Source organism: Furipterus horrens, unplaced genomic scaffold, assembly GCF_987537825.1.
Source record: "Furipterus horrens unplaced genomic scaffold, mFurHor1.1.pri manual_scaffold_5, whole genome shotgun sequence".
NCBI lineage: Eukaryota > Metazoa > Chordata > Mammalia > Chiroptera > Furipteridae > Furipterus > Furipterus horrens.
In genome coordinates, this window is record NW_028327175.1 from 181,860,398 (window position 1) to 181,877,424 (window position 17,027).

The 17,027-nt window shown below is 49.7% G+C and overlaps 1 protein-coding gene across 5 annotated transcripts; it reads left to right on the forward strand.

Annotated features, from left to right (window-relative positions):
- The first annotated feature begins 1,300 nt into the window (after positions 1-1,300).
- On the forward strand, positions 1,301-16,974 carry PPRC1 (PPARG related coactivator 1). 5 transcript variants are annotated; one of them, XM_090278470.1, is made up of 14 exons: positions 1,301-1,469; positions 6,393-6,581; positions 7,374-7,520; positions 7,642-7,743; positions 7,856-10,727; positions 11,019-11,072; positions 11,827-11,884; positions 12,856-12,926; positions 13,912-14,620; positions 15,405-15,536; positions 15,643-15,709; positions 15,828-15,949; positions 16,186-16,337; positions 16,566-16,974. In XM_090278470.1, the coding sequence occupies exons 1-14, from the start codon at positions 1,317-1,319 to the stop codon at positions 16,667-16,669; spliced, it is 4,932 nt and encodes a 1,643-aa protein (XP_090134596.1). In that variant the 5' UTR covers positions 1,301-1,316; the 3' UTR covers positions 16,670-16,974. The 5 variants fall into 5 exon arrangements, with proteins under 5 accessions (XP_090134596.1, XP_090134597.1, XP_090134598.1 ...); XM_090278471.1 differs by having other exon boundaries at positions 12,859-12,926; XM_090278472.1 differs by having other exon boundaries at positions 7,642-7,734.
- Positions 16,975-17,027: the final 53 nt, after the last annotated feature.

Below are 17,027 nucleotides of genomic sequence, written 5' to 3' on the forward strand. Positions count from 1 at the left end.
CCCATGAAAAAAAAGCAACTTGTAGAACCATACATATGGAATTGTCCTTTTTTAAAATTTCATTTATTTATTTATTTTTTAGAGAGGGGAAGGGAGGGAGAAAGAGAGGAAGACAAACATCAACCCATTGTCTCTCGTTCGCCCTAACCAGGGACCTGGTCTGAAACCCAGGCATGTGCCCTGACTGGGAATCAAACCTCCCACCTTCTGGTTCAATCTTTCAGTTTGCAAGTCAGCGTTCAATCCACTAAACCACACCAGCCAGGACATAGAATGGTTCTATTGTTGAACAACAAACAAAAAAATAAAAGACCAATATGCAACCCTATAGATTTTTGTAGTCATAGAAGTAAGGGTGAATATACACTCAAGGTGACAAGGGTTAAGTGTGGAGAGAACTGGAATTTATAGGCCAAGGGTATTTTTTACTTTATATAGTTTTGTACTCTTTGAAATGATTTTTAAACTTTTGTAATAAAAACATTTTAAAAAATAGGACAATATGAAGTAGTTTCTGAATGGCAAGTGAGTGAATAATAGAGAGTGATGGACTGTAGAAATACAGAGAGGGATCGTGGGTGGCTGGGATTATCAACAAAGGCTTTCCTGGGTAAAAAAGGTATGAAATGTTTCGAAGTTCGAGTACTCCAGACAGAAAAACTAAGGCAGGTAAACCACCTGTTGTCTTCGGAGGGCAGCAAGGTGATCTGTTTCTGTCATCGCAGGACAATTGGTAATGAGACGCCAACGCGGGTTTCTGAGCGTCCCGGATAGACGGTGAGAATGCAGTGTTTTAAGATGAAACTGGCAGTAGTGCCGCAGTATGAGATTAGGTGAGGGTTAGAGCCTGGAGTGCGCGTGCCCACTAGGGGATGCTGTTTCAAAATATAAGCACACTTGGATTTTAGTGAAAGGAATGTATGGTATAAATAGCAGGTAGAGTATCAGGCAAAGAGGGTGTTCGACAGTTGGACAGATTACGAAAATAAAAATATGCGCAAATGTTAAGTCTCCCCTTATTACCTTTCCCTCGCCAACTGCGTACCCCATACAGAAAAACTAAGCATTACAGTACGTATGCTTATAGCACGTACCAGTCGGGCTTCATTAAAGCGACTACTATTCCCAGGATCCCTCGCGAGGACAGTGCTCTTTTTCTGGGTGCAAGTGTTTGTGGGGAAAGTGGGTCTCGCCGCACGGACTTCTGGGATTCGTAGTCTTGCGGGAGTTGTAGTTTTCTTCCCACAATCGGCTGGGCGAGGCAGGCGACTTGGAGGCGGCGCCGGCTGAGTTGCGCTTGGTGTTCAGGGGCCAAGATGGCGGCGCGCCGGGGACGGAGAGACCGAGTCGCGCCGCTTGCGAGTGGCGACCCCGGCCCGGACCCTGGCGGTGGAGTCCGCGGCAGCAGGAGGGGGAGTCGGAGCCAAGCAGCGTATGGGACTGTGGGCACTGTGAGCGGCGGCGAGCAGGTGAGGGGCTGGCTGGCGGCCCGCGGCTTGCAGCAAAGCGGCGTGTGCCGGGCGGTGACACGTGGACGCCACAGGAAAGGGAGGAAGCGCTCCGTAGTCTCTGCCGGGTGGCTATGGGAGCCAGGTTGGGCCGAGTGGACTGGGCCCTTTGCTGGTGGGATGCGGGCAGAGGCGGGGTCCCTACGGCCATTCCTCCGGAACGGCGAAGGGGCACAGCCTGTGGTGTTGGAAACGTGGCCAGTGATTTGGGCTTGAGGGAGGGATTCGGATTTGGAGTCGAGGGCTAAGATCTCTCTCTAAGGATGCCAAGTGGGGGTTGCCCCTATCCCCGCACCGCAGTGCCTTTTCGGAGCCACGTGGTGCGGGGGGAGCGGTTTTCCCCAGAGAACTTGTCTGTTTCCCCTCCCCCTGTAGAGGGCCCCGGCACCCACGTGGATTGGGCTCAGGGCTGGGGGGGCTGCGGGTCCACGTTGGGGCGGGGAAGGGATGTCCACGTGGCTCCCGCCTCAGGCTGCCCGGCTTCTAGTATCGACGTTGGAGCCGCACTGCCGGGAACTGGGTGTGTCTCAGCAGGTCCCGCCATGTCCGACGGGGTTGGGGGCCTCTGGCCGGGAAGGAAGGTAGGGACTGTTAGAGTCAACTTTGCTTAGAGCCTTGGAGTTATTTTTTTAGTCCTGCTTTCGTCCGCGGCGCTCCTAAGAGAGCGGATGGTGAAGGACTTTCCAGATGTGCGGGGAGATTGTTCCCTGCGGATGGCGGAGTGTGCTGGGGAGGATAGAGGGCTGACGTTGAAGGGCTGTGGAGTGGCTGCTTCTGCCTGACCAGCTTGGGGTGGATTGTGAGTCACGGACACTGGCGTTTTGGTTTCCTGCTCCTGCCTCATTCTTGGTTCAAGGGGAATGGAGAGTGTCAACATGTACAGGGGACAAACGTAAGGAAGGGAAAGAGAATAATCCTCTCAATTTACCACTTTTTCCTTCAGCATTTATTTCGAGGAGGCAGCTAAGCCTTGTTCCTGTGAACTGATACAAATTGGCCTCTGTGTAAGGGTGTCTGGAATTTTTGTTGGGGATGGGAAAAGATGGAGGCAATTTGAGAACACTAGTTCAACATTTATTGGATGGAGGGAATTCTTTGTTAGTCTTTTTTCTTGGCCTTCAGTTCTTCATACTTCATAAGTTACCTTCTTACTCCTCAGCAGAGGGCTTCTTCAAAGTTCCCACCTAGAGTGGAGGTTGGCAGGACTTAGTTTGAACTGTTTACCTCACTTAAGCAATTAAGCTGACTCCTTGAAAGCTTTTCTGTAGTTCTACAGGTGGGAGTTGGGCTGCAGGCTGCCAGCTAATGTCACTTCCAGCAGACCAATCCAGGCAGGTCCTTGCCCAGGGGAAAATGGCTTCTGGATCCCTAACTTGGGAGCTTGCCTCTCCCTCTTCTTTTTCTCAGAGGTCACATCTTGGAGTGGTGCTGCCAGTCCTTTGCAGGAGAGGTGGGACAAATTCTTGATCTAGCTGTAATCCAAGTTGGGTGGTCATTCGGGTTGGAGAGGGTCTCATGGAGAGATTGTCCTGTTCTGCCCCCCAACCCCAACAACTGTGTGGAAGTTAGTCAACCAGCTATTTATTGAAATAGCATTATGTTCAGACGCAGAGAATACTGTGGTAAACCACTCATGGTTTCTGTCCTATAGGATCTTATTTTATCCTTACCCAAGGATATTTTTTTATTGCTTTTTTAGTGAGAGAGAGAAAGAGAGAGAAATATCCATTGGCCACGTTCTTGTACTGCCCTGACAAGGGATTGAATCTGTAACCTGGGCGTGCACCCCAACCAGGAATTAAACCTACAGCCTTTTGATGTATGGGATGACGCTCCAGCCAACTGAGCCACATCGGCCAGGGGGGATCTTATGTTTTTATCAAGCTAGACAGACAGTAAGGAAAGTGCATATCTGAGATTATATAATCAGAAGTAGTAATCTAATTTGCAGGGTCTGGGAAAGGACATTTTAAGCTGACACTCAAAGGCTGTGTGTAGGTGGGGGACGCTTTTATCAGAGGGAGTAGTATGTGAAGGCCTTGAGGTGGGAGAGAACATGGCTTATGGGAGAAAGAGATCTAGTATGGCTGGTGTGTAGAGGGACAGGCAGGGTGGTGAAAGAGGACACACTGGAGAAGAAGAGTCTGGTGGGGAAGACCAGGACCCCTATAAGCCATACTGAGGCGTTTGAATCTAAATGCCAACAACAGTAAGATACCATTGGAGAGATTTAGGGAGGGTCTCAGGAAGTGATTGGATTGTATTTTTTAAAGTTTGTAGTTGTTTTGAGCAGTCAGAGGCCATTGGAGGAATTTAGGGAGTATCTCTGGAAGTGATCAGATTTGTTTTTAAAAGCTTATAGCTGGATTTGAGCAGTAAGGCCATTGGAGGGATTTAGGGAGGGTCTCTGTAAGTGATCAGATTTATTTTTAAAAGTTTATAGCTGGTTTTGAACCATGCAAGAGACAAGACTGGATGTGGGCTCAGTTAGCCTGGTCTTAGCCCCTTGATGATCTTGGTACTCTGGGAGCTCTCCTATTGGGGGATTGAGTGAGGGTAAGGTCAGGTGAAGAGGGGTTGTTTCTGACTGGGGGTCCAGTACTTGTCTGTTGGAGGTGGTGATGAATGGTTTGTAGAGCTGGGCATTGTCTTGAGATTCTGGGCTAAGTAAGTGGCAGGGCAAGTTGAGGTGCAGCCTCCTTGCTCACTTAGGAGCATTTGCTGAGCCAGGTGCTATTCAGCTGCTGGTCGTAATTACAGGATTGTAAAGGTCTGGGAGGAGTTAGTGCCTAAAACCTGCCACCTTTCACTTCTCTGGGCCTGGTCTCCTAAAGAGTTAGTATCTATCTAGCCCTTCCTATCCCAGGGTATCCTCAACTTGATAGGAGGGTGGATATGGGGTGTAGTTACATCTGTTAACTTCCTTTTTTTTCCCCCTTGGAAAAGGTACAGAGTTTCTCTTTGCTTCAGAAGGGGAGGGGAGTTAACTTGTCCATGGTTGTTCTTATTCTCTGGCCTTTGCATCGTATGTTTCCTAGAGTGGAGATACCTGTGGCTCTGGCCTCTGCTGGCCTTGTCGGCCCCATTCCAGCCACTTCTGGCCCTGCCCACGCCTACATGCTTGACAGGCCTGGACGGGTGGCTCCCTGCCTAACAAGGCTGAAGACATTGCTAGTTCTCAGGGAAGTGGTGGGGTGGGGCTTTTCGATCTACAGAATCAAGCTTTCTCATCATTTGCTCTCACCTGGTAGGGATAGGGAAGAGACTTTTCCCTTGGGACTACCATTGAGAAGTTGGGTGGCACACTGTAGGGCCTTCAAAATAAAAGTTATTAAAAAGTGAAATACAACAGTCCTGGTTGGTGTGGCTCAGTGGATTGAGCGCCAGCCCGTGAACCAAAAGGTCACTGGTTTAATTACCTGACAGGTCACATGCCTGGGTTGTGGGCCAGGTCCTGGTTGGGGACTTGCAAGAGGCAACCGGTTGATGTACCTCTGAAATACCGATGTTTCTCTCACTTTCTTTCTCCCTCCCTTCTCATCTCTAAAAATAAATAAATAAAATCTTTAAAATAAATAAAATAAAAGTGTGAAATAAGTGCTCTGGCCAGCGTGGCTCAGTTCATTGGCGTGTCATCCTATACACCAGAAGGTTGGGGGTTCGATTCCTGGTCAGGGCACATACCTTGTTTGTGGGTTCGATCCCTGGTTGGGGCGTGTATTGGAGGCAACCAATTGATGTTCTTCTCTCACATTAATCTTACTCTCTTTCTCTTCCCCCTTCCTCTCTAAAATCAATAAATATTTTTTTTTAAATTAAAAATAAACATGAAATAACTGTGAATATCAACTGTGTATAAGATACTATGCTGGGCATCATGGATGACCAGGAAGTGTATGGACAGTTTAAACCCTTCAAGCGCCAAGAAGGATATAAAAGCTATAGGTATGGGGATCATGTGGAGGGTTATCATTAGGGAGGGGGAAAGGCAAGAAATGGGGAAATGGTGCAGGGATTAAGAAGCATAATTGGTTGGTATAAAATAGACAGGGAAGTAAAGAATAATATAGGAAAGGATGAAGCCAAAGAGCTTACATGCACGACCCATGGACATGAACTAAGGAGGGTGGGATTGCTGGAGGGGACGGGGGTACTGGGCAGAGGGGAGCAAGGGGAAAAGAAATTGGGACTACTGTAACAACATAGTAAAATATACTTTAAAAAATATATAAAAGCTTATAGGATATGAAGGGTTGTTTTATTTCCCACCAAAGAACTTGGAACTTAGTTTTAGTAATAGTACAAGGAATGTCATGGGCAGGGGAGGGGGCAGGATGTGGTTGCCATAAAAGTGAGTGGTTTAGAAACATGGAAATTTAGGGGAGAGCATCTTGAGTTGGGGCCCCCTGAGGGGTCTTCCTGAAGAAGGTGGCAGACATTTGAACTAAATAGGGAAGTCTAAGGGATTTGAGGGAGGTAAGGCGGTTGTAGCTGAAATTGCCTACTTAATGATCTCTCCGTTAGTGTACCCTTCAGACAGTCTGCCTTCACACTTCCAGCAGATAACTCTTGGACAATCTTGATGTTTTGAATTCCCAGTTTAATAATCTCTTGTGACACTCTGTTTGTGGATGGAGTCCAAACATTTTTTCTGTCCAGAAGGGCCTTGAACACTGCCATCTTGGTTGGGTCTTTGGCTCATGTTGTACTTCTCTCTGCCCAGCAAGTCTAGAGATTTGGCTGTGGTTGGGCTCCTTCTGAGTCTGGGGCTGTTGGTAGAGGGCTGGGCACCTAGTTTACAGAGCGTATCAGTCAGCTGCCCCAGAGGGCCCATACCCTGCAGCCTTCACCATGCCCTTGTGACCTTTCCCCCTTTTGCTCCAGGTGCTACTGCATGAAGAGGTGGATGATTCTGGCTTTGTCAGTCTGTCTCGGCTGGGCCCCTGCCTGAAAGACAAGGACCTGGAGATGGAGGAGCTGATCCTGCAGGATGAGACACTCCTGGGGACCATGCAGAGCTACATGGATGCCTCCCTCATCTCCCTCATCGAGGATTTTGGGAGTCTTGGAGAGGTGAGCTAGAGCTGGGCTAGGAGGTCCTCAGACAGAAGCTTCGCATGGGAGGTTATAGCTCAGTGGCTCTGTTCTCCAAGACCCTTGGCTCCTGAATACCCAACCTGAGTTATTGAAGTATATTTTTTTCTTTTTCTTTTTTTAAAGATTTTACTTGTTTATTTTTAGAGAGAGAGGGAGGGAGGGAGGGAGGGAGAAAGAGAGAGAGAGAAACACCAATGTGTGGACCTGGCCTGCAATCCAGGTATGTGCCCAAATTGGGAATTGAACAGTTTACCCTTTGGTTTGCAGGCTGGCACTCAATCCACTGAGCCACACCAGCCAGGGCTGAAGTGTATTTTTTGTCTCTTAAGTGAGCGTTGGGCTGCAGGCTGCCAGATTATGTCCCATTTAAGGAAGACCTGGCAGGCTTGAACTGTAGTTCAAGGCCTTTTCTCCTGCGTGAGCCCCTGCCTTACATGTCTAGAGGGTTCTGATCCCTGTTTTGAGCCCAATTCCAGCCTAACCAAGGGTTGTCTACTGAGTATCACATTTTTTAACTTGAGGGTGGAAGGAATGTTTAAAACATAAGTTTAAGACTCACTTTTGACAGGTTTCTGTTTACACTAGAGAGGTAGTGGATGGTAATAGATGAGTTTGGAATTCATACCTCCTGGTACTCAAATTTGTCCCTGGCAAATGGAGCTAACCTGAGAGCCCGGGAGACTGATTCTCTTAGCATCTAGCTCTCTGTGGCTCAGTAGACCATTTGGGATGTTGGTGTGGAACCTTCCTATTGTCTTTCTGGAGCAGAGCAGGTTATCGCTGGAGGACCAGAATGAAGTGTCACTGCTCACAGCTCTGACGGAGATCTTAGACAATGCAGATTCTGAGAACCTGTCTCCATTTGACAGCATTCCTGACTCCGAGCTGCTTGTGTCACCTCGGGAGGGCTCCTCTGTGAGTGTGGGACCAGGGGAAGGGGTTGTATGGTTGGTGCAAAGGTTAGAACCATGTCTGTGGGGCCTACTCACATAGTTCTGAAGTACAAACTCATCTCAGGTCCTTTTCTCCCTCTCAGCTGCACAAGCTGCTAACCCTCTCTCGGACACCCTCAGAACGTGACCTCATCACCCCAGTTGACCCGCTGGGGCCCAGCACAGGCAGTAGTAGAGTGAGTAGGGTAAGCCTGACCTAAGGAGCCTCTGGGAATCCCAGGGGGGAGGAGTGTGTGAAGATAGCTCTGAAAAAATAAATTCCTGGAGAAAATGCCTTCTCTGACTTTTCTCCTGTAGGTTGAGATGTCTCTCACAGATTCCCGTTGGGATTTCTCCCCACCCTCCTTCTTGGAGACCTCCTCCTCCAAACTTCCTAGCTGGAGACCACCAAGATCTAGACCCCACAGGAGCCAGTCGCCTTCTCCCCAACAGAGTAGTGATGGGGAAGAAGAAGAGGAGGTGGCCAGCTTCAGTGGCCAGATGCTTGCTGGGGAGCATGACAACTCCATGAGCAGCATCCCAGACTTTCCCATGTACCTGGCCTGCCCTGAGGAGGAAGATAAAACAGTAACAGCAGAGATGGCAGTACGGGGAGCTGGTGACAAGAGCATAACTTCCCTGAGTGAGTTAGTGCGGGCCATGCACCCATACTGCCTGCCCAGTTTCACCCACCTGGCATCACTCAAGAATGAACTTCAGGAGCAGACGGATGATTTGAAACTGCCTGAGGATTGTGTGGTGCTAGAGATTGTGGGCCAGGCAGCCACAGCTGGCAATGGCCTGGAGATCCCAGTTGTGCTGCATCAGATCCCTGTTGGACCCCAGCCTGTTCTCCTGGATGACACGCTAGGGGCCAGTCCAGCGTTGCAGCTGCTCCTGCCTACACTAGAGTCAGAAACTGAGGTTGCTGTCCCCCAGGAAGCCCCCTGCCCTAAGAAAGAGGGGTTGTCATTGGACTCAGAGGAAAAGCTGGAGTCAGCCTTGTTGGAACCTAGGGAGGTCATGGAACCAGTGGCGCCCAAGGGACCTAAAAACCCACCAGCCAATGCACTGCTGAGTTCCCAGAGAGCTCGAAAGGGTAGAAGGAAAAAGAAGAAGGAACAGCCGGCAGCCTGTACAGAAGGCTATGCCAGGAGGCTGAGGTCATCCTCTTGTGGGCAACGTACTGTGGCTACAGAGGTGATCTGTCAGGCAGGCAGTTTGCCTCACGAGGAACCTCAAAGAGAGGTTGGGCCTCCATGTGGTAGAGGGAAGCCCCGGGCTTGGGCTCGGGCCTGGGCAGCCTCCTTGGAGAAGCCTACTTCTGGGAACTTGGAGAGTAGTACTGGACAAACTAGTCCTGCTAAAGAAGGTCCTCTAGACCTCTGCCCCAACCTGGGTGACACCATCAAAGCCAACCTTGTTTCAACCCATCTCTCCTTTGTTGACTCCGCTTGTGCTGACCCCGTGCCACTTGATTCTGTTGAAGCTGATCCCAGTGCAGTTAACCATGTACCTGTTGACCCTGCATTGGTTGACCTTGCTTCAGACAAGTCAGAGCTGGTTGACATTCTCCCAGCTGACCCATTGTTGACTGAGCCAGTCCTAGATGACTCGGTAGCAATTGACCCTGTAGTTGTTGTTCCTATCTCAGATGACCTATCACCAGTTGACTCTGTCTCAGTCACCCTAGCACCAGTTGACACTGTTCCTGACGACCTGGCTCCAGTCAACCCTGTGTTAGTTAAGTCTAGGCCAACTGATCCCAGACGTGGCGCAGTGTCATCAGGCCAGGAAAGTCCAGCCCCCCATCTCCTTCCGGAGTCAGAGTCCTTGGCCTTCCCAAAGGCCTTCGTTCCTGAAGTCAGGGAGGTTGTGGGTCCTCTGAAGGTGGAAGGTGGTACCAATGCCACAACCCAGGAAACTAAACCTCGGCCTCTTAGCCTATCTGAGTACCGGCGAAGAAGGCAGCAGCGTCAAGCAGAGGCAGAAGAAAAGAGTTCCCAGCCCCCATCTGGGAAGTGGCCCAGCCTCCCAGAGACCCCCACAGGGCTGGCAGACATCCCATGTCTTGTCATCCCACCAGCCCCAGCCAAAAAGACAGCTCTGCAGGGGAACCCTGAGGCTTGCTTTGTGCCTGTGGGTCCCAGCCCTGCTTCTAGTCCTGAGCCACCTGCAAGCAAATCTATGGCCTCAACTGCCACCGAGCAGGTGCCATCCCAGGAGATGCCACTGCCAGCAAGACTTCCACCTCCTGCTGTGCAGTCCATGCCTCCCACAATGCCCACTGCTCTACCTTTACCATCCAGTGGGGTGGGCATGACCCCCACGCTGCCCCCTCCTGCGAGTAGGCAAGGGGTCCCCAGTCTGCCCCCCACATCCTTTCAGCCTCCTAGTCTTCCAGTGTCTGTGGGGCCAGTGCCACCTGATCCTTATACTCACTATGCCCCCATGCCACCTTGGCCTTGTTATCCCCCAGTGTCTCCTGCCTACCCTTGTCTGCCTCCCCCACCAGCGGTGCCCCTAGTGTCTGGTACTCCTGGCGCCTATACTGTTACCCCCACTTGCAATGTGCCTTGGGTACCCCCTCCTGCCCCAGTCTCACCTTACAGCTCTAGGTGTACTTATGGCCCCTTGGGATGGAGTGCAGGGCTGCAGCCCCCTCCCTTCTGGCCTTCTGTTCCCCCACCACCTTTGCCTCTAGCCTCTGTTGGGAGAGCAGTTGCCCCACCCAAAGTGGAGCCCAGTGTCATCCCAGCTGGTCCTCCTGAAAGTGTACTTCCTGTACTGATGGCTCCTTCCCTCAATCTTGTGTCAGCTGGCCAGGGAGGTCCACAGATAGAGTCCGCCAAGGAGGAGGTTAGCCCAGTGCCTACGTCTCCCCATCTGAAACACAAGGTATCCTCCCCAGTGCAAAACCCACAGAAGGCTTCACCGTACCCATCTGCTGAGAGTGTGACTATTGAGGAGCCTGAATCAGAGATGCAAAAGCTTGAGACCCAGGAGACAATGTCCAGGGAGAAGACGCCCTCTCCTGTTAGCAAGGCTGTTCCCACATCCACACCCAGGCAGAGCACTATCACCAAGTTGCCTGCTGTCCACCCAGCTCGTCTAAGGAAACTGTCCTTGCTGCCAACCCCACATGCCCAGGGTCCTGAAGATGTGGTGCAGGCTTTCATCAATGAGATTGGTGAGTGCCACACAGTTCAGTTGGTGTGAAGAAGGGCATGGGGGTTGGGTGGGGAATGTCCTCCATAGATCAGGATAAAGCACCTAGATGGACTGGCCTTTGGATTTCTTTGGAGGGTTCTTCAGAGGTGGAGTTCTGGGTTTGTTTAATTCTTTCCTGCTTTGTGTTGCTGTTTTGATTTACTTAGTACAGTGAGCAGTGGGGAGAAGTAAGGTGATTAGGGACTTCTGGGGACCTGTGTACTCAGTTGATAGGAGCTAGTTTCCAGCCCTGTGTTGTGTGCTTCTACAGGAATTGAGGCATCGGACCTGTCCAGTCTGCTGGAGCAGTTTGAGAAATCAGAAGGTGAGGGAACCGAGGTAGCTTTGCTCCAATCTCTTTTTTTGGTATTCTTTTGGGCTCAGTTTAGTTACTTAAACTGGGGGAGGGGCAGTCTAAGCCAGAGAGAGGGTAAGCTGGCACTTCTACGAATAGTAAACCAATAGGGAGGTCCATGTGGGTTGGGTTGTTTGGGGACATTTTTCTAGAGGGAAGTAGTTCTCAAGCTAGGCTTTGAAAGACAGGATTTCATAGACTGTATGTGGTGAATAAAGGCAAAGGTATAGGAATGATTGAATATGGTGTATTTAGAAGGCAATGGATAGCTCAGCTTTTTCAGTGCAAGGCATGGTTCTTGCTGCTGTGGAGGATGCTGTATCCTGTTCTCAAGGGGCTTATGGTCTAATTGGGGAGAGAAATATGCAGAAATGATTATTGAATTGGAATGGGCATCTGTAATTCAAAACAAAATATAAGTGTAGAAAAAGAATAGGCTGTATGTAAGACTTAGAAAGTTAGGCTGGTCATGTAGACTCTTGAGTTAGGCTTAGAAGTTTGAACTCTCATCTCAGAGTGTTGGGGAGTGTGGGTGTTTCTGAGCAGAGAAGAGACATTAAAAATAGTACCCGGGCCTGGAAGAGAATGGGTCTTTCTGGAGAGAGCCCAGTGGGATATGTATGCAAAGTGGATTTTCCTCCTTTGGGTCTCAAAGCCAGCCCTTCTACACCGCCTCAATTTGGAACATCTGGTTGGGCTTTTAACCAGTATGGTTTCTTTGCAGCCAAAAAGGAGTGCCCTCCCCTGGCTCCTGCTGATAGCTTGGCTGTAGGAAACTCAGGGTAAGTATGGGGACATGTGAGTTACCCTACAGCTGTTGGTCAGCAGCCAGCTGGTGCTCCAGAACCATCCACTGGATGCCTCTGTTGCAGGGATGTTTTGTCAGCACTGGAGTCTCCCTGTTTTCCCATCTCCATGCTCAGCCCATTAGAACTGGGCATTGTCTTGGGTGGAGAGGTAGGAGGATGTGTACCAGCCTTTGTCCCATTTCACTCTGGGGTTCCAAATCTGGAAGTACCTATTGTCTTCTGGCAAGTCATGCCTTTGGGGATTTTTCTTTCATTTAACAAAATTTTTTTAAAAATATTTTATTTATTTATTTTTAGAGTGGGGGAAGAAGGGGAGAGAAACATCAATCAATTGCCTCTCGCATGCCCCCAACTGGGGACTTGGCCTGCAACCCAGGCATGTGTGCTGGCTGGGAATCGAACCGGTGACCCTTTGGTTTGCAGGCCAACGCTCTGTTCACTGAGCCACACCAGCCAGGGCTCATTTAACAAATGTTAAACTTGCTCAACACTGGTGATAATTTAAGTGGGGAAGATGTTCATGGCTAGAGCTTCCCTGACTCCTTGGAGGACATAGGCACCCTGGTGGACCTCCTTATTCCTGACTCCCAGTACTGAGAGGCCTTTTTTTATTTTTCTTGTTCATGGTACTCCATGCTGTTGTGCCAAGCACATTCTTCTCCACATTGATTTTGGGTTGGTTTGAGCCGGGCAGGATCCTTACCTGCCCGGCTCAAACCAACCCAGGGAGGCCTTACCTCCTGGCATTGGGCAGAGCTAAGCTGAGCCCCAACCTACAGTTCAGTCACCAAGACCCCTTCTGTGCTGGAGTAGAATGATAGGGGCAGGTTGTGCATCCCATTCTCCTCTGCACATATCCCTTTCCTGTTGCTTTGTGAGGAAAGCAGATGTACAAGATGTCGAGGAGGCAATGAACCAGGCTTTCCCTTTTCACCCCCTGCCAGCAGCGTTGACCCTTCCCAGGAGAAGCGGCCCCTAGACCGGTTACAAGCCCCAGAATTGGCCAACGTGGCAGGTGGGTTCAGGGTGGGGAACTCTTACCTTTGATTAGCTTATGCAGCAATTGTTTGTAGAGCCCATTCTGCATGAAGTGTGTGTAGGTGTTGGGGATACAGATATCTGGTCCTTTGAGTTTCTCACAGTCCAGGGGCAAGTGTGTAAAGTGTGTAAAGTGAGTATCAGGTAGTATGTTAAAAAAGCCTGCATGGGTTATAGTGGGGTCTGAAGCGGGCCAGTCAGGGAAGGGTTGTATAGAAGGTAGTCTCCAAAGCAGAGGCTTGAGAAAATCACTGATACCAATCAGGTAGGTTTAGAGAATGGAGCATTCTAGGTAGATGGAGCATCTTGAGTGAACTGAAGAAATAAAGTCAGCCTGATATGTTTGGGGGAGTTGCAAGTGGTTTAGTTTGGCTGTAGTGTAGTGGCTGATCAGGGTGGGGGGCAGAGCTAAAGCAAGAGAAAGCTAGAGTGGTAAGGAGGTCAGATTATGGGAACTTTGAATGTAATGGTAAGCTATTTGGACTTTATCCTGTGCATTGAAGAAGCAATGGAAAAAGCTTTACCAAATTGGTTTTTGGATGCTCTCTCCAACAAGAATGTAGAAGACAGGTGGAGGGGTATGAAGCCCAAGGTAGGGGATCATCGGAAGATGATTGCATGGGTCCAGGGAAGATAGCAACCAGAAGTCAGACAGTGCTGGAGTAGGATAAGAGGGGTCTAGGAATGGAGAGGTAGACCAGGCAGGACCTGGCCACTAGTTAGGTTTGAGCAGTGAATGGTTGAGAGGTTCAGGAAGACCCTGGCTGGCTGGGTTTCTTTTACTGGTCCCCAACATGGGGGACTTGAGGGAAGGAGTAGTTGCAGGAGTTGGTGAGGTTGGGTTGTGGACAATTGGTGTACTTTGTCAGATGAGGTGGGGTTCTCTGGAGCCTATATACACAGTGCTTGGAAGCATAGAATCGGATCTCATCCTGCTATCTCCATCCTCCCTCCCCTCACAGGGCTCACCCCTCCAGCTACCCCTCTCCACCAGTTATGGAAGCCCTTGGCTGCTGTATCCCTGCTGGCCAAAGTCAAATCTAAGTCTACCACCCAGGAGGGAACCCTGAAGCCTGAAGGAGTTACAGAGGCCAAACATCCAGCTGCAACCCGCCTCCAAGAAGGGGTCCATGGCCCTAGTCCAGTCCATGTGGGCTCTGGGGATCATGACTATTGTGTCCGGAGCAGGACCCCCCCAAAAAAGACACCTTCCCTAGTCTTTTCAGAGGCAGGCTCCCGATGGAACGTCAAACGCCATCAGGATATCACCATCAAACCTGTCTTGTCTCTGGGCCCAGCAGACCCCCTGCCCCCAGGTACAGCTGCCTCCCAGGAGCCACTTGATCACAGGACTAGCAGCAAGCAGATAGACCCCCCAGCCCCTTGCCTTGCCCCATCTGCCTTGCTGTCTCCTGAGGCCTCGCCCTGCCGGAATGACACAAACACTAGGACTCCCCCTCAGCCCTCAGCCAAGCAGCAGTCAATGCGCTGTTACCGAAAAGCCTGCAGGTCAACTAGCCCCCCAAGCCGGGGGTGGCAGGGCCATCGTGGCCACAGCAGTTCTGTCAGCTCTGGGTCCAACCGGACCAGTGAAGCATCTTCCTCCTCATCGTCGTCTTCATCCCGATCCCGGTCCAGGTCCCTCTCGCCCCCACACAAGAGGTGGCGAAGGTGAGCTCTGATGGTCTATTAGGTCTTCTCCATTTAGGGAAGTTCATGTACTCTCCTCTGGTTTATTTTGAAAGCTTTTTGAAGATTGAATTTGATACTTCAGGCACCAAGACTTCTATTTCTGTCTTTGGCTTTTGTCTTCTCCCCCTTCCCTGGATTGTTGGGAGGCAAGGTGCGAGAAAATAGCTTTTGTCCTCTCTTGAAGTTTGGGATATTCCTGAGGTCTCTGCTTCCATGAGACCTGCCTTGGGGAGACTGTTAGGGTTTGCTCTTGCCTATGTTGATTTCTTTGAATACTGTTATCAGTTCTCATTTCTGGTATTTTCCTGGTGGGATTGTGGGTTATTAACAGCAGACAGTCCTTTTAATTTTCTGTTGAGGAAAGAGTCTGGGCAGTTCTTTCAGTGTCCCTGTGGCCTCATCTATTTCCTCGCAGTACTGTTTTTTTTAGTAGCAGACCCAGATTTTCCCATTTAGATAAGGAGGCCATTGTCTCTTTGAGTCATTTATTTTTCTTCTTTTTGATTTGTTAAGTATTATCAATTTTTAATTGCATAGTTGAAAATAAATATGACCCATGCCAAAACATGAAAACATTCCAAATACATCTAAAGTTTATGAAGGCTTCAGTTTGGTCATCTCTGAGTTTTTCTAGACCTCTTCAGCTCTCCTTTGCCTTTGGTCCTGAGCTTCCTGACAGGAAGGCAGGGCTACAGCCAAGGTGAAGTAAGTGGAATATACCTGAACCATTCCCAGCATTCCTATGTGCGCCTTTATTTTCCAGGTCCAGTTGCAGTTCCTCTGGACGTTCTCGAAGATGCTCTTCCTCTTCCTCATCTTCCTCTTCCTCCTCATCTAGTTCCCGAAGCCGGTCCCGTTCCCCATCCCCCCGTCGGAGAAGTGACAGGAGGCGGCGGTGAGCATGTGTTCAGGGAATCAGTGCATCTGGGGTGCAAGTGCCTGAGAGTTCTGAGACTTCGGCTATCTAATGTCTGGGAGCTGATGGCACCTTCTTTTGTCAGGTACAGCTCTTATCGTTCACATGATCATTACCAAAGGCAGAGAGTGCTGCAGAAGGAGCGTGCAATAGTGAGTAGAGGAGCAGGACATGGGATGAGTGAGCTTGCCCCTGAGCCGTATGCTCATGGAGGTATCTGCAGCTCGGGCCCTGGCTCATAATATGTGAATTTTCCTTGACCCCACATAGGAAGAGAGAAGAGTGGTCTTCATTGGGAAGATACCAGGCCGCATGACTCGGTCAGAGCTGAAACAGAGGTTCTCTGTTTTCGGAGAGATTGAGGAGTGCACCATCCACTTCCGTGTCAAAGGGTAAGCTTGGGCCCTAATGTCAGGATGTATTTTCTGTCCCATTCGTGTACCTTGATGCTTCTTATGTCTTCCTCCTTGCTTTGGTGTGCTGGTCAATGTAGAAAAACTTCATTTTTTTATTCAGAGGGTTGACTGGGGAATGCGAAGAATCACCCTAGTTGCTCTCTGTAACATGGGGAGCTGTTTGTTCTCCATGGCATGTGCCCAAATAGCCTCTGTCTCACCTTCCCCGTCAGTGACAACTATGGCTTCGTCACTTACCGCTATGCTGAGGAGGCATTTGCAGCCATTGAGAGTGGCCACAAGCTGAGGCAGGCAGATGAGCAGCCCTTTGATCTCTGCTTTGGGGGCCGAAGGCAGTTCTGCAAGAGAAGCTACTCTGATCTTGGTGAGTGGAGGGAGGCCCTGAGGCTTTGGTGTACTTAATTTCCCCAGAAGGGTTCCCAGCCTTTTGAGAATGGGCTAGGCAGACTTGTCCTCATCTGACACACAAAGAACCCTAAGGGGTGGGATGACTTAAAATCATCAATGAGATGGGAGGTGGCTGGCCATCTGAGGACCCTGTGGTTGGCAAGTACAATTGGAGACCTTGATGTTTGCCTCTCTACCTTTATAGATTCCAACCGGGAAGACTTTGACCCTGCTCCTGTAAAGAGCAAATTTGATTCTCTTGACTTTGATACATTATTGAAACAGGCCCAGAAGAACCTCAGGAGGTAACCCTGGGCCCTTCTCCCCCTCCCCTTTTTCTTTGGAGGTGTCCAACCATCTCTACCCCCTTCCCCCACTCTAGGGGAGAGAGCTGCTAGTGAGGAGATGACTGTTTTATAAAGAAATGAAAAAAGTGAAATAAAAAAATGTGTTAAATCAGATTTTTTAAAAGGGTATTTGTTTTTTTATAACAGGCATTGAAACAAGTTAATTTGCATTCCTATGTGAGATGGATGAGGCTGAGGGGTTTCCTCAGTGTTTGGATGACCTAAGTCACTATGCAGACTAATAAACGTGAACTAGAGAGAACTCCATACTGCTGTTGTGCTTCTTTTTTTCTATGGTATTAGTCCCAGACATACTCACT

Coding starts and splice junctions, on each gene's coding strand:
- PPRC1 (XM_090278470.1), top strand. CDS start 1,317: ATGGCGGCGCGCCGGGGACGGAGAGACCGAGTCGCGCCGCTTGCGAGT. Junction 1,470..6,392: donor CTGTGAGCGGCGGCGAGCAG/GTGAGGGGCTGG, acceptor CTTTTGCTCCAG/GTGCTACTGCATGAAGAGGT. Junction 6,582..7,373: donor ATTTTGGGAGTCTTGGAGAG/GTGAGCTAGAGC, acceptor TTTCTGGAGCAG/AGCAGGTTATCGCTGGAGGA.